Source organism: Belonocnema kinseyi, chromosome 5, assembly GCF_010883055.1.
Source record: "Belonocnema kinseyi isolate 2016_QV_RU_SX_M_011 chromosome 5, B_treatae_v1, whole genome shotgun sequence".
Taxonomy (NCBI): Eukaryota; Metazoa; Arthropoda; class Insecta; order Hymenoptera; family Cynipidae; genus Belonocnema; species Belonocnema kinseyi.
In genome coordinates this window covers 111,964,582-111,982,667 of record NC_046661.1, presented here as the reverse complement: position 1 = coordinate 111,982,667, position 18,086 = coordinate 111,964,582, and the positions used below count along the sequence as shown (strand labels likewise).

The following is an 18,086-nucleotide window of genomic DNA, read 5'->3' as shown; positions in this document are numbered from 1 at the left end:
ACAATGTCGCCAGAGGACTACTAGATTTTGCATTGACTGTAATATGTATTGCTGCTTACATTATTTCTTAAAATTACATTCTGAAACAGCAGGATCAAAATGATTTCAACGGATCGAAATCTGAAATAAAAAAAATTCTCCATAAAAAAAATTAAAAATAGTAAAAAAAATATATAAAATCCCTTAAAAAAAAGAGACTATCGTTATTCGTCGACCTCCACGTTGATGATAGTTGGGCAACGTAAACTTTGTTTGCGGCAGACGGACGATATATATTCGTGAATCATTTTACTCTTACACGATGCTTAGAACTATGAAAATTTTTTATTGAAAAACTATGCGCTTTTCGGAAAATTCGTCAAGAATAAAAAGTTCTTGTAATCAGCCGAGGAATACGCCTGATTTTTTCCGGAGCGTTTTGAGCAAAATTTTGAATTTTGCAAAAATTGTTCATAAGCAAAATCCAAAATTTTGCTCAAAACGCTTCGAAAAAATTCAGGCGTATTCCTTGGCTGATTACAAGAACTTTTTATTCTTAATGACTTTCCGAAAAGCGCATCGTTTATTGTAAAAAAATTCATGAATATTATCACAAAAATTTTGCCATTAAGACGCCATTTTGAAAATACTAAAACGAAAAATCGATCTTTGAACCATGGATTCTCAAAGTTTAGACATTCATTCCACCCGTTAGTGAGATTCCAGGTTAATTACAGACTCGAAAAGCTTTGGAAAATGGTTCACAAAAAAAATAGGCACGAAAAATCACGTTTTTTTTTGTTTAAACTGCATTTTGGGATAATATATAAATTTTTTGAGGAATTTCATTGGCACCGTCGGAAAGAGAAGATCTTAAGCAATACAAATATATGTCTCAATTTTTTCTAGTGTCGAATAGTCTTAGTTATTGGCCGTTGAAAAGCAGTGTACCGGTAGTGGCGTTTTGGCCGTTTAAGGGCATGTGACACAGCTAAATACCTATATTACCGACCACAGTTTTTCAGTTCACTGAATGTTTTTTTGAACCTAAGAACTTTTTTTATAAATAAAATATCGAGCTGAAACTTTGGGAAATTTATTAGAGTAGAATAAAGTACGTTTAGGTACTGCATTTTGGTAGGAACTTCACTGAAAATTATTTCATCTTTTTTCTGAACCTCAACATTTTTTAACCTTCGAACTTTTTTTATACATAAAATATCGGTCTCAAACTTTGAGAAATGCTAGAGCCCAAAGAAAACTACGTTAAAGTACGAAGCTTAATAATAAAATATGTAAAAAAAAAATATTTCAACAATCAATTCCAACGGAATCAGCCGGTAACATTGTAATCGAAAATACGAACCCTCTAGAGCCTCGTCTAGTGGTCGGTAATATAGGTATTTAGCTGTGTCACATGCCCTTAAGGGTTAATTTAAAAAAAGAAATTACAATCCTCAATAATTTTTTGTTATGTTACGTCAGTGTTTTTTGTCTAGTATTACTATTTTCAATGAAAAATCATTAGATTTCTAAGAACATTTGTAATAATTTAACAACCATAGGTTATATTAATATTTTTTGTCGGAAATTGATATTCTTGTTAAAAAATGCAACGGTTTGATTAAAAAAATGTATACGTTAATTCTGAAGTTAGGACATCACTTTCCATCAATTATCAAAAATAGTGTTCATGCTTTTCTATTATTTTAGATAGTAGATAAAGCGGATTATGAAATTTAGAATTGATATTAATTTTATATTTGAATTTAAAAATTGCATGGGACAAGAAAAAATAATCGCGCGCGTAGATATAAAAGTTTGAGGAATGCGACACTAGATCAGAGATGAAGAATTTGATCTCGGTTGATAAAAATTATGCTTACGGTGTAATTCGTATTAGGCGGTATCTGGTGAAAATGATAAGAGCGAGCAGTGCCAAGCACATTTTTATCGCTTGGTCCCCAGTGATCGATTACGAGATGTCCCAAGTCATTTCGATAAAAACTGGTGCCAGTTAAATTGACTCCGTATTGCTTGATGACTCCGTTTGGCTTTTCTGGTGGTTCCCAAGTTACAGAAATAAAACTGGTGCTACTTATGTTGTCGTAACGACACGTGACGGAAAGATTTCGAGGAGGGCTGGCAACTGAAAAAGAGATCAAAGAGTTTCTTGTGAAATTAAGAAAGGAAAAATTATTATTTTAATTTGACAGGCTTTCTTTTGATGAAGAATATTCATGGTGGCCATTAAAATCGAATAAAAAAATTCAAAATTAAACTGCTAATTGAAATATTCAAATTGGAACTCTTTTTAATTGGAAGAATTTCAAATTAAGAATCGAAATAACTGAAAAAATGTCAGTGCGAAGTCTTCAAAACAAAATACTTTTAAATTCTTAACGATTCGGAACTAAAAGAAACAGTTTGCATATTGAATCTTTATAAATTGCCATTTTCACTGTTCAAAAATGAAGATTTGTTAATTAGAAATTTTTCAAACTGCATAGAACGTTGTTTTCTTTTTTATTGTAACTATTTAATGTTGGATTTTTACATATAAACAATGGAAAATTAATATTTGTCAAATTATGCTTTATACTTCTAAAAAATCAGTCATTTGAATTTGAATTACAAAATTAAAACTTGCAAAATCGAACAATTGAAATTGTATCATTCAAGATTGAAATATAATAATTTGTTGACTGCTCAATTTAAAAATAATTTTTTAATTAAAAATGTTTTCATTGTGAAAATTATAAATTTAGATTATTATACTTGGAACATTTTAGAGTAAAAATTGTTTTTTATTTTGGAAATTAAAGATTAAGAATGAAAACTACAGAGATTTTCCTCTTTATCCATCCAATATCTACAAGTGTATTCAATTTAAAAGTCTTCTATTATTGATGCTTTTAATTTGACATCTTTTAAATCTGAAATTCGTTTACGATTTAAATTTGAAACCATTCAATTTTATCTCTAGAATTTCCAATACTAAAATTCTATTTCAAAACGGCTTCAAAAGAAAAATCGGAAAATATTTACCGCCATCGTAAGTCGTGCCATTAATTTCTGCACTCCAATTGCCACACTTCTTCGTGTATTCGCTGCAAGCTTGAGCTTTAAATTTGTAAGTAGTCGCTGGTTCTAGATTCATAAACGCATAGTAGTTTTCTGCATTCGCAGCTTGTGTCGTCTCCAAATTTTCACCCTTATGAGTAGTAGCCTTTAAATTATAAAAATGAACATGTTCTTTTAGTTCCTCAGTCTCGGGCAGGGACCACATTATTGTAATTGAATTTTCAGTCGCGCCATTCGCCTGAACGTTGGGTACAAAAATCGGATCTGAAACAATAAAAAACATTTATTTATTGCAAATTCATTTTCCGATAAATATTTTTTCATCAGGGCGTTTACTCAAATCATGGGAAAAAATTCCCTGACCATTTTTTCAAACAATCGGCTCGGAATATGTATACAGTTTCGCAAGCTTATTATAATGTTTTCTTCAGTTTCTAGTGATTCAATTATTATGCTTAATTTAAAAAACGTTGAAAAATTATATTACAAGATATTCATAAATATATTAGCACCGTCGATTAGTTAAATAATAATAAAGACATAATTAATCATTTATTGAATTTTCCTCTAAAGAATAATAATTCAAACAAATTTTTCTTTTATCTTCTTCTACTCGAAATATATTGAATATTTAGGAAAAAGTAATTTCATTACTATATTAAATTCAATTTAAACCGCTTCCAATTCCTAACTTCTCAAGTAAAAATATTAAATTGTCAAGAAGATATGTGAATTTAAAAAAAACGACTTTTTCAGAAAATACACGAATTATCAACCAATCAGTTGAATTTTCAACTAAAAAAGATCTATTTTCAACAAAATAGTTAAATTTAAAAAAAAGTTTTCAAACAAAAATGAAATGGTTAAATTTTTAGTTGAAAAAATTAGTTTTCCACACACAAAAAACAAGAAATATTCAAACAAAGTGATTTTTTTTCAACTAAAATGATGAATATTAAAATGGAATAGATGAATTTTAAACTAAAAAATATAAATTTAAAAAATCGTTTAGCTTTTAACCAAGCAATTTGATTTTTAACCTAAAAGATGAATTGCCAAACAAAATGATGACCATTTAATTTGAATACTTGAATTTTCAACCAAAAAGATGATTTTTCAAACAAACAGATTAATTTTGAAAAACAACATTAATTCTCTACCAAAAAAATACGATTTTACAATTAAATACGTGTATTTTCAAGTAAAAACGACAAATTTCCAGCCAAATGGGTCAACCAATTAGTTTTGTTTAGGAAAAAATGATTTTGCAATTAAAATTATAAATCTTTAACGGGAATACTTGAATTTTCAACCAAAAACTTGAATATTTTTAAACCAAGGAGATGGAATTTTCAAATAAAATTATGGAATATACTAAATTAGAATCCTTACATTTTCAGTTAAAAAAGAATAATTTTCAACACAAACTAAAACTATTTAAAAAAATGACATTTTCAAATAAAATCGTGAATTTTCAGCTACAATTATAAATCTTCAATTATATTATTATTTTCAAGCAAAGAGGTGAATTCCGAATCAAGTCAAATGAATTGCAAAAATATTTGAAAATGAATTTACATAACATCTGATATTTCCTGAAATCCCGGAAAATTAATAAAAATACCTTGAGGGCTTTTAAAATCCCTAAAAATCAAGTAAATCCATAGAAATCTTATAAAACCTCTTAGAATCTTTTAAAATACCCGAAAACCTTATGGATCCTATAAAATCTATTGAAATCCCTTTAAATTATTGATAGCTATTAAAAATTCTTCGCAATCTTTTAAAATAACCGAAATATGAAGAAAATACCTTCAGATATTGAAAATCCTTTGAAATCCATTCAAATTATCTTAGTATATTTAAAATTCCTTGCAATCTTTTAAAATACCCTAACATATTTTAAATACGTTGGAATCGTTTGAAACTTTTAAAGCGCTTGAAAAAGCCTTGATGATTTAAAAAACCCATAAAATCCTTCCAAATTCCTTTAAATTATTCAGATCTATTGATAATAATTCTTCCGAATCTTTTACAATATCCTACAAAATATTTCAAATCCTTTGAAATATTTTTAAATCCCTTGAACCTTTTTGAAGTACTTGAAAACTTCTTGCAATTTTTAAGCATTCTTTAAAATCTTGAAAAACCTTAGAAATTCCTACAAAATTATTGCAATACGTTTACAAATTTATAAATCTTTAAAATTACCCTAACGTATTTCTCAAGAATTCTAGAGAGTTTAGAAATTGGTGTAGACCTGAATTGAAAAGTTTTTAAACCATTAGAAAATATCAAATTTGTTAAGATAGCAATTTTTATATATTTTAAATCGTTCTCATAATAAAGAATATGCCCTCTTATAAAAATGCCTTCGATAATAATGAAATCGCGATATTTATAATTAAATTAAATAGAAAATAATAGCCTTGCGCTCTCAAACTCAAATTAAAAATAGTTCAAGTTTGAACGCAAAATCCAAAACATAATATTTAAAAATATATAACAACACATGTTTTAATATTTGGCGTCCTTGAAATCCCTTGAAATTAAATTAAATTTGTTCCCTAAAGTTCACTAGGAATTCGTTCAAATCCCTTGAAATCGTAAAAATCCATTGAAATAAGTAGAAATCATTTTGAAATTCCTTAGATATAAATTAAACTAAAATTGTTCATTAAATTTATCGAAAAAAAACACATTAAAATAAAATGCACACGCTATAAAATCTAAATCACCATTTTAAGACAAAACAAAAGTCCACTCTCAAGTGGAAGTGCTGCCTAATCAAGGCCAAAAAAAGGATTGATTAGATAAAGTTACCCAATTTTGAGAAAACAGATGTGTAACTTGACAATCTGAAAGTGACACTGTTCACAAATTAGAGTAGGTTCGACTGCGGATTGCGATAAAAAATGTAATATTTTGTTTAAATAAAACATAAAAACTTACTCTCGAGATATAGATTTTTTGAACGCGGGTAAGAAAGTTTTGAGTCAAAAAAGTTAGCCAATTCCATATAATAATATGAAGAAATATCGCTTCTGCGCTAAAATTTTAATCTAATTTTAATAATAATCAAATACACGACGTGTATTAGATTTAAAAAATTTTTTATGCAATAAACCCACTTTCTGACAAATGTTTGAAATAGTTTAATTGAAACTCTAGAAATTCACTAATATTATAAAATCAAAATGGTTTATTTTGAAACGTTTCGAAATTGAAATGATCGAAGCACTTAAAACAGTATCTATGTAAAAAAATTTTAATCCAAGAAGTAAAAATAAAAGACTTAACCATGAACGTTTTCAAATATTTGAATTTAATATAAAATACTTGCATTAAACCAAAAAGATGAATCTTCAAGTAAAATGATGAGTTTTTAACTAGAATAATTGAATTTTCAGCCAAGAAGATTAATTTACATCAAAAAATAAGAAATTTCAACCAAAAAGATAAAAATTATTCTTCAACCAAAAATTAAATACTTCAATTTTTAATAAAAAAATTAATGTTCAACCTAAGAGATGCATTTTTTTCTCAAATGATGGAATATTCAACTAGCATATTTAAATGTTCAGTTAAACAAATTAATTTCAAACCAAAAGCAAACGAATTTTCAACAAAATATTCAAATACAATAATATAAAGCTACTTTTACGAATGAAGACTCATTGCTATTCAATTTTATATTACAATTTTTAAAAATTAGGCATGCTTTCGAAAAAATACCCTGACATTTCCGGGTTTTACCCGGTATATAGAAATTCCCTGACAATTCAAGGTTTTTCAGGTTTTCCAGGAATTGTATATTTCTAAAAAAAAAAAATTATATTTATTCCATACCTTCTTTTAAAGTAGTAATCCATTCTTGAGCAGTTTGAATATGAGAATCGCCCACCGCATTTTTGGCCATAATTTTTATTTTATAAGGTGTTTCTTTTTCCAATCCAGTTAAAACATAACTCGTAATTCCGCCTCCAATTTTTTCCATATTATATTGCCACTGATCTGTTTCCTTTTTTAAATTCTGAATAAAATATCGTTCAATCGGCTCATTGCCATCGTTCACAGTCCAGTTCAAAAATATACTACCGGCCCCAACAGCTTTCATAAAGTCTATATTGACTTGGGGGACTTCTACCACAAAAAGATGAACTTGTGCGGATAAACTTGTGCTGTAATCTCGAGCCAAGCATGTGTAAGTGCCATTGTCTTTCCTAGCGACTCTTTTAAAATTTAATTGCAGTTGGACGTAAGTCTCGTTCACTTTTGTAACGGTCGTATGCTCTTTTAAAAAACCTTCATTCTCTGAATTATTGCCTTTCGTCCAACTGAAATTTTGGAGAGGATCACCGTAAATGTGACACATCAGTGTTGCTGGCTCCGAAACTTTCGTCCTCGTCTTTTCTCCAGGTTCTATTTTACCCGGTTCTGAAAATAAAAGAGAAAATTTTATTATTAATTACAAAATTAATATAAAACACAGGGATTCTGACGAAATTAAGGGGCACTTTGAGATATTTGTCAATTAATTCGATAAATTAAAAATAATGTAGCTAAAAACGATGCTCAGTCTAAAAAAATATATCAAAAGGTAATGAGGCTACGAAGATATTATATCAAAATTATGAGGTAACTATATTTTATATTGAAAAAAACGAAAAGAAACAAAACTTTCATTACGTTCCTTTTTATTTCTTTCGGCATAAAACTTTGAAGAAACAAAATTTTGACAATGTGACTCTTTAGCTGCATTATTTTTCAGTCATTTTTCATAATAAGTATAGTTTTCAGATAAATTATATTCAATTTACAGAAATAATTGGAAAATATTATAAAATTACCCTTAATTTCTTCCGAATCCCTGATAAAACAAGATAACGATGATTCTAATTTTAAGTTTTCACCATGTTACCAGGGACAGGGATCACAGCGCAAAAAGGAGCTCAAAAAAAGGGAAATAGGGTAATTTCTCACGAAAAAGGGAAACAATACAGGAAAAATTAAACATTTATTTTTAAATGTCATTTTTCAAACAAATATTATATGTTCAGTAGAGCGAAGCAAAAATCCTAAAATTAATCGAATCGTATCCGGAACAAATACAGAAAAAAAAATTTAATCGGTTAATATCTTCTGTTCTCGTTTTTAAATTTACGATTTAATATGTTTTTTGGATTGACTCTCTTTCGTAGTGTTTATAACGATCCAAAATGTCAACAAGAAAAAATTCCAAAAACCCTAAATTACGATAAAATTTTTTTAACGAAAAAGCAAAATAATAAAATGTTTCTTTCGTTCCAGCTGAAGAAATTTTAGGTGCGACATTTTCAACTTTATTTTTATTATTTGCATATGACTCAATTCAAAAAAACACATCTTTTTGCACATTTTCAAAAAAAAGGTTATTGAGCAAACAATTTATTTTTAAATTTCGTACTTTTTAATATTGTAGGCTACTAAAAGCTATAAACCTAACCCAACCCAAAAATTTTACATTTTACAATTTTACAATTTAGCATTTTCACCCCGCCCTACTATTCAGTATTCTTAAACTCAAATTTAAAATTGCTCTAGTTAGAACATTTAACATTGCAGTTGATAAATTTTTAATATTCCATTCTTTAAATCGGGTATTTAACTTTGTAAATTTAAACTAAAAGGTTTTTACCTTCTAATCATTTTTTAAAAAGTACTATATATTCTGTAACTGTTCCTATTTTATATTGGATAACAACTTCTGTCTCCGGCACTCACACTTTCAACATGTTTAAAATGTTTCAGCTTCAATTTCTTTATGAGTATTTTTAATGGTTCAGCACTAGAAACGAGTGAATTATTTATTCATAAATAATTTATTTTAGTGTCATAATTGCTTTAATTATTATTTAATAATGAGTACACTGACTATTTTCATAGGGTTTTTCGCGCAATACAAACATTGTATTTTCATCAAAGCAAGGACAATATTTGGTCTAATTAATGAAAATTTACAGCCTAACTTTAATATAATATTGTTGTACAATGTAAAGAAAATCAAAGCGTTGCATTTTTGTTTAAGAATACCAATTTCTGGTAAAAACGCTAATATAAACTATTCATTTTTAAATATTGCAAATATTACTTGAAATATAATGATTTTTTTAGCAGAAATAGCAATTTTAAAGGGAAAAATCTAGCATAATATTTCCCAAAATTGTTGAAGATTGTAAATCTTCTTTTAAATCTAATGTTTTTTGTTTAATAAGGAAATTATCAGAATTGGGACTTTTCTTTTATATCTCATAAATTCTCTACTGACTTATTTTCTAAAAAATCGGCTATTCACATTTTTACATTCTCATTCATGAGAGTGTAATGTAATCGTCCAAATTTTCGATCTCTGGTTTTTAAAAAATCTTTACGTTTCGGCAGTCACAGAATCCGAAAATCATACAAGTATATCGGTGTCTGTCTGTATGTATGGTTACCTGAAGGTTGCAGCCACGCTAACTTTGGAAGGATTTGTTTAATCAAGTCAGCCTTTGATAACTTCTTAAGGTTCCCAAAATGTTCAATTTTGATGAAAATTAGAAAAGTTATATACTTTTGAAAATTTTTAGAAAAATAGAAAAAATATTTTTCTAAAAGATTAGGAAATTTCATTTAAATACATTACTACATATCAAATATATTTAGAAACTATGTCAGTTAAATTTTTCGATCAGACAAAAATTCAAAAAGTTTCAGCTCTTTCAAAATTTCAATAAAAATTTGTAAGTTTTAGAAATTTTTATCAAATTTTCTGGTACGCGTCAAAAAGACTTGCAAATTATCTTATGACATTTTTAAATTCGATAAAACAAAAAGTTATATGCTTTTCAACATTTTGAAAATTTGGAAACAAAAAAAGGAAAACAAATTTTTTAAAAAGTTTAAGAAATTTCAATCTAAATTTCTACTAGATACAAAAAAATATATGTTTTTCGAAACTATTATCATGAAATTTCTTAATAAGACAAAAGTTCCAAAAGCTGGAACATTTTCAAAAATATGCAATTTTGGTTTTTTTAAGACATCCATAAATTTAAACCGTTTTTTTAAGTAGATTTTAACAAGACTTACAAATTATTTTGGTGAAGTTCTTCAATTGAACACAAGTGATCGAGCGCGAGTTTCGTAATGAGAATGTAATCGGCAAAGCCGTAGATGCTTTGAGAACCATTTAAAAAAAAAATCGAAAAAATCTTAGTAATAAATAATTTATAGTATTTACGACATTTGAAAAAATGCAGTTGAAGTGTACGCATTAAACGTGCGAAAACGAGCGCGAAAGGGTGCCCGAGTGCCCTAAGCACGCTCAAACTTGGCGCGCAGCGCGCAATGCGAATGTGCCCGCGCGGCGGGCATATTTTGTATTAATGGATTAAAATGTTTATTTATTAAATTAGAATGTAAAATTATTAAAAAAAAAAATTTTAATACTGGTTTTAATTTAAAAATTTGATTTTTTCTTGGAATATAAACATTTTTAAATAAGGCTGTGTCTAGTCGTCCCGAAAAAATGGGGGAGTTGCAAAAGGGGATGGCCTAGTCATCCCAAAAATTCAAGACGAGCCTAGCTTATGAGTAATATTCGACTAGTGATCCCGAATTTCGGGATGAAGAGACACTCCATTTAAATGAAAGTAAATTAGAATTTTCAAAAATTAAATGCAAAACTGTTGCAAATACAACTGTATAAAATTGAAGATTTAATTTTCAATTAAGAAATTATCAATCTTCTAAATTTTATTATTTTTAACAAAAATCATTCAATTTAAATCGAATGATTTTTATTCAAAATAACAAATTCGCAGGTGGGGCATACCAAAATGATTTAATGTTGTTAAAAATTTTAAATATACTATGAAATCTAATTATTTCTTATTAAATTAACAATAATTACTGATGAAAAACACTAACATGTTAGAGCGAAAATGGCTAAGGGTGGTGAATCTTCTCTGAATTCTATATCGGAAGACGACTATTGTATACAAAATTTAACCTTTTTTTAAATCTAATCTAATCCATAATTGTTAAAAGATCCTAAATCCTTTTCAAATTGTAACCATTTTTGTGTGAAAATACCAATTTCCGGTGAAAAAAACCAAAAAGACCTACAATTGTTAAAAAGTTGTGAATCTTCTTTGACATATATATTTTTACGTTCTTATTGCTTTGAGACCCCCTGAATACTAAAAACAGATTTTTACGAATGTGTCTATCTAAACTAAAGGTCAAGTTCGTTAGCCAGCCATTTGAGATAAAAATTAAAAAAGTGAGCGCATTTTAAATATTTTTGACACCACTTTTTTCAAAATTGAAAAATTCTCTGTGCGGATATTATTCACACGAAAATGAATATCTTAAGCCAAATAATGCATGATATGAAAAAAAGTCGAGAAAAGGAAAATGATGATTTTGAATGCCTTACAAGATTATCATAACAACTGGTTGAGTTTCGGTAGAAAAATCAACTGACAAAGTCTGGATCACTGAGGTTAGGGATATAATTTAGAAGTTAAAAACAGTCAGGCTGCTGTGTTGACCGCATGTGTAAGTTTTAAATCGTAAAAATAAAATTGGAAATGCGCAAATTCAGTTTTTGGAAAAACGACAGAAGTTGCAATAAAATGTCTAATTACCAAAGGTTTTTGTTAAAAAATGTGCATTTTTTTAATGAGACAAACTATGTGTGTTTTAATGCCAATTCATGTTATTAATTGTAATAATATACATTTATGGAAATGATATACAATTTAAAGGACAAACTCAAGTGCGCAGCACGAGATACGTGATGAGAATGTGTTCTTTAAAGCCGAAGGAGCTTTAACAAAAGAGAATTCACAATCACCAAATTACTGTCGTTGATGCCTTGACTTTTAGCTTTAAAAAGTCTGTGCACTAGTGTGGGGAACATACAAAGACCGAGAGCGTAGCGCGCGGTAAATATATTATCGAGCGTGAAGGGCGAGATCAATACATTATCGAGCGCGAAGTGCGAGAATCAACAGCCGCGCATGAAGAAGGTGAGGGGAATGTGCCCGCGAAGGGGGCAGATTTTTTAAATTGAAGATTATTACAAGATTCTAAATAGGGAGTCATCGTGGCTCAGATGGTATAGTGGTTGTCCTATGTTCCAACACTGCAGTCTTGGTAGCCACGCTGGCGCGAGTTAGATTCCCAAAGCAGGAAAAAAGGCTGGACGTGCTCAACTAATAAAAAAAAGAGATTCTAAATCTTGTCTTCTCTTCTTGTATTATTCAAACAACAAAATAATTGGGTTTATATATAATGGCTTTCTGTTTTAAAATACCGATGTAAAACGCTAAAATATCCTAAAATTGTTAAAAACTTGGAATATTGAATATCGTGATAATGACTTTGATTTAAGAATATTAATTTCTGATGACAAAAATTAACACAACCTAAATTTTTTAGAAATGTCAAGCCTTCGAAAGTTTACGTTATTATATCAAAATTCTTGTTTGATTATACTAATATTCGGCGAAAAGCAATATCATAAGAGATGTATAATAATTTTCAATAAATTATCAGATAATTTAAAAGTTTTAATTTCACAGGGCAAAGGTATTAACAAGAACAAATTCTTCTTAATTCGTATATGTTTTCCTATGATTTTTCTTACTAAAAGAGATTATATGTAGATTTAATCTCCAAAATTTCAAATTTAGATATAAAATGACTTCAAGTAATGAAAAACCAATCAGGTTTTTAACAATAATGATTGCGAGATTTTCGATACATATCGGTACATAACTTTTTTTAGATGGGAAAACATAAATTTAATACTGATACAAAATTTTCTCATTATATAGTACCTATTATATAAAATAATAGTAAAGAAAAGCAAGGACAATATTTTTGTATGGATAACACAGACACACAAAAAAAGTCAAAGTCCACGGAGGCGACCTTTGGGGTTCTATGGTTTTTAGGTCGCTGATTCCGAATCGTTTGTCGGTTTTTTCCAGATCAAATCGCTTTCAAGGTCATTTGAAGGTCAAATGAAGAAAATATTGCTGAACAAATTCAGACATAGGTTTTTTAGCACGCTGAATCCGAATCCGGTGTCGGTTGACCTTCATTAGTTCAAGATGAAGGTCATTTGAAAGTCAAACCAACAAAATAATTTCAAAAAAATTTGTGAAAATTTATATATAGGTTTTGAGGGTCGCTGAATACAAATGCAAGGTTGATTTTATCATATCTGGTTATCTGAAGGTCATCTGAGGTCATTTGAAGGTCGAATTCGGAAAAAAGGCTTTAAAATCTGAAAAAATTCAAATGTAGGTTTTTGAGCATGCTGAATCCGAATCCGGTGTCGGTTGACCTTCATGAGTTCATGGTCAACGTAATTTGAAGGTCAAATCATTAGGTACTATTAAAAAAATGTTTAAAAAAATTAATTTAGAATCATCTTTAGTTTTTCGTCTATATAGAAACTGGAAATATTAATTTATCTTTATCAACATTAGCTGCGGTGAATTTCTCGAAAGTAAGGAAGTATGCTTTCTTATCAATATTAGCTGCTGTAGATTTCTTGAAAGAGAAAGCTTTGTACCCATAAGAATGGTATATATTTAAAAAAGAAGTGGGTTCTTTTTGCCCTAATATGGTAAAAAATACATTTTTTATAAATGTCCACATGTATTTGCGGTTATGAGTGAATGTTTGCGTGTGTGCATGTGTGGATCTGCGGATGCATGGATGTGCGGATGTCTAGATGTTTCGATGTATGTAATCGATTCTTTTTCACCTGTTGCTTCGACTAGTCGTGTGATGATGACAACTGCCCCGTAAGGGGATGTGTAGAATGATTCGCTCATACGCTAGTCGGGGTACCGATGCCAGTGGAAGTGCACTGCCTTACAGGGGGTCGACAGGGTGTGAGGATGATGCCGTAGTGTGTTCGTCGACGAGTTGACATTGTCCTCTTCAAAGGCGAAAAGCCCTTTTACTTAGCCCTGGAGAGGTAAAAGGGTTATCACCTCCAGGACGGCGGACTCACCTGCAATCGGACCAGGATCCCTTCGAGCGGGTGTATATAGAAAAATATAGAAAATTTAAACAAACCTTCAAACTCATCTTCTAAACACGTGTGCCCGAAAGATTTTAACGCATTTTTCTTCATTTGTGGAACATTTATTCCGAACAAAAACGATCAACGATAGTTCAACGAAAATTTTCGGAATATATACAAAGAATGCTTTAATTCAGATATAGTTTCGGGAGTTTGGGATCCTGATAGTATTTGCAATAACTGCCGCAAAATGCTTTCGATTTGGAAAAAAACTAAAGACGATTCTAAATTGATCTTCGTTAAACCCACAGAATGGAATGAGTCATCCAACGAAGATGATTGTTATTTCTGTAAAACCGTGGGCATAATAAAAAAAATGTACATAATCTTAAATACGCCCAGGTAGGATCAGTAAAAAAAGCCGTTGAGAGAACTCAAACGATTGATGAGGTTGATGTTGATAGTATAGAAAATTTATCAATTGAATCTAATGATGATGATGATGATGATGACAAAAGCACTAAGACCGATGATGAAAATCAAGATGAATATGAAAGCGATAGCAGTGAAAGCTCTGATGGAGTTTATAAACCAGGTGGAGTAAGCAATAGAATTGCTGAAAAATTTACTGAAAGTAACGTTTTATAGAAAAAGAAATGAGAGTTTTAAGCAATATTTCGAAGAAAAAGTCTTTGATGAAGAAAAATTAGTGTATTGTTCAAATGTTAAAGGATTGATGGAAGAACTTAAGCCAAATACTTATAAAGATGATGATTGGAGACTGTTTATTGACTCATCAAAAAGAAGCGTAAAAGCTGTAATACTTCACAACACAAATCAATATGCCGCAGTACCTGTCGCACACTCTACTACAATGAAAGAATCCTTCACTAGTCTTACAAAACTTCTAGAGGCCATTGAATACAAATCATATAATTGGCTTATATGTGGTGATTTGAAAGTTTCAGGTATGTTGCTAGGACAGCAGTCTGGATTTACAAAGAATCCGTGTTTCTTGTGCCTTTGGGATAGTAGAGATTGCGAAAAACATTACACGAATCATAAGTGGGCTGAAAGGAAATCACTTCAAATAGGAAAAGGAAATATCATTGAATCGGCCCTGGTTGATCAAAAAAAAGTATTGATTCCTCCATTACATATTAAATTAGGAGCCATGAAACAATTTGTGAAAGCCTTAGATGCAAATAGTTGATGTTTTAAATACTTGGAAAAGAAGTTTCAATATAAATCTGATGCCAAGTTGAAAGAAGGGATTTTTGATGTTCCAGAAATAAGGAGACTTTTACAAGATGATAAATTTCCAACGACAATGACAAAAATTCAAAGGGATACATGGCTCAGTTTTAAGGAAGTTGTGAAAAACTTTTTAGGAAATTAAAGAAGTGAAAATTATAAAGTTATAGTAGCCGAAATGATTAAGAACTCTGGAAAAATAGGGTGCCTGATGTCATACAAATTGCACTTCCTGCATAATCACCTGGATCGATTCCCAGAGAATTGTGGCGATTACAGTGAAGATCAAGGAGAGCGCTTCCATCAAGACATAAAAGAAATGGAAAAGCGCTACCAAGGCACATGGGATGTCGCTATGATGGCTGATTACTGCTGGTCACTGAAAAGAGAGTGTAAAACTACAGGCAAAAAGCGAAAAACCCCGTTACGTCGATCATTTGATAGTAAGAGAGTACGGTATGAGCGGAAAACATGAACACAAGTTGATACAAAAAAATATGTTTATCGTAATTGTTAATTTTTCTTATCTTATTATGAGCTTGTAAGTGAATTGATGAAGGTCTATCAAACTCGATATATGGGTTGTTATTTTCATATTTCAATTACCTTGAAAATACTAGATATGGTCAAAATGACCTAGGATTTAGATATTGAACTAATGAAGGTCAACCGATACCGGATTCGGATTAAACATGCTAAAAAACAAATGTCTGCATTTTTTCAGATTTTTAGCAATATTTTCTTCATTTGACCTTCAAATGACCTTGAAAATGATGTGATCTGAAAAAAACCGACAAACGATTCTGAATCAGCGACCCAAAAACCATAGAACCCCAAAGGTCGCCTCCGTGGACTTCAACTTTTTTTGTGTGCCTGTGTAATTAAACCGTTACATTATTGTTACAAAATATCCATTTCTGACGAAAAACACTAATATGACCTAAAGTTGCTCAAAATTATAAGTTTAATTTTTCAAGTGAAATGATTTATGTTTAAAATAACCGATTTCCGGTAAAAACCGATAATATACCCTATTATTATTATTATCATTATTCAAATATTGTAAATATTCTGTCAAATATAATGAGTTTTTATTAACAATAGCAATTTTAGATGAAAAACACTAAGATAACAAATTGCTTAGGATTGTTCTTCTTTTAGAAATGCGAGCATAATTTAAAATTGATTAAAAAATATGGTATCTTCTTTGAGATCCAATGACTTATTATTGAAAATATCGATTTCAAATTGTAATATGTAAAATATCGTCCTCAAACTTCATGAAATGCAAGAGACGAAAGTAAATTACGTTTTTTTACATCTCGCAGATATTTTGAATATAAAACAAGTTCTAAGATTCAAAAAATGTCAAGGGGACAAAGCAAATATGTCAAAAAATGGTCCGAATTTTAATTACTGTCAAAATAATTTTTAGCGAAATTCCTACTGGAATGAAGTACATAAACGTATTTTATGGTCTTTTGATACATTTTTCAAAGATTCTGTCCGATATTTTATTTACAAAAAAGTTCTCAAGTTCAAAAAAATATTCAGTGAACTGATAAAGTCTAAATCCTCTAAACTTTTTTTTTACTAAAAATACAGATTTCCGAAAAAAACGACAACATAACAGAAAATGTTGAACACTTGCGAATCTTTTTTTAAATGTTTGAAATATAAATTAAAAAATTTCAAATAAAAATTTCCGAGGAAAAGCACTAAAACTATCTATAATGGTTCAAAGATTCTAGATCTTAGACAAATTAGAATAATTTTTGTTTGGAAATTACAATTTTTGATTTTAAACAAAAACTTAACAAAAAATCGTTCAAAACTTATGTATCGCCCTTATTAATTTCCGATGTAAAAAGCAAACATAAAAACGTGTATAATACTTTTAATAATTTATTATATTTTCTATTTTTTGCGCAAATCGCCGGAAATTTGCTTTTGTCTTTTTTCTCTGGATTGTAGTTTCTCTAAGCTCTAAGATATTCATACATTCTTATTAATGGGCGCGAGTGTCTTAGAATTTAAAAAAAATTGATCGTAGCTTCAAAAAAAAGTGAGGGAAATAGTAAAATCCTCAAATATAGGCATATCGAGGATTTTTAGAAAAATAGGTTGAAAAAGAGAGACAAAAATTGAATTAGGAACTGACTGTGATCCTCCTTTTAAGACACTGAAAAACAATTGCTAATTTGGGACGCATAATTTAAAAATGTTTCATTTGGAAGATTTTTAAAGAAAATTCATTTATTTATGCCTAGTTTTAAAATGGTTTCAGTTTTAAGGCCAGGAACGGTTTGAGCTTGAAATTGATCATTTTATTTATATTAGCAAGCCTGTAAATAAAAATTATTCAGTTAGGATACTTCCGCTTTGAAGGCTTCAAATTTATTTAATATTTAAAGATTTAAAAATTTGATTACCTTCAAACTAATTTTATTTTTAAATTTTTAAATTTTGGAACTTAAAGATATCTATTACAAATTCGATTAGAAATTGTAAAATTTTGACAAATCTTGAAGTAAAATTATCCTGAAATTTTTCGAATCAGAACGCATTCGCTTTTGAAATATTCAAATAATAAAGCTTTTAACCCTTAAACGGCCAAAACGCCACTACCGGTACACTGCTATTCAACGGCCAATAACTAAGACTATTCGACACTAGAAAAAATTGAGACACATATATT

The 18,086-nt window shown here is 29.3% G+C and overlaps 1 protein-coding gene across 1 annotated transcript in view; it reads right to left on the bottom strand.

Moving 5' to 3' along the window:
* The window catches only part of LOC117172784 (tyrosine-protein phosphatase 69D), a 52,771-nt gene that overhangs the window by 20,560 nt on the left and 14,125 nt on the right, over window positions 1-18,086 (bottom strand). Inside the window, exons 3-5 of the mRNA XM_033360995.1 lie at window positions 6,913-7,500; window positions 3,028-3,327; window positions 1,866-2,128 (exon numbers count right to left, since the gene is read on the bottom strand). Of these exons, the coding sequence (XP_033216886.1) occupies window positions 1,866-2,128; window positions 3,028-3,327; window positions 6,913-7,500 (1,151 nt within the window). The remainder of the gene's footprint in view (window positions 1-1,865; window positions 2,129-3,027; window positions 3,328-6,912; window positions 7,501-18,086) is intronic.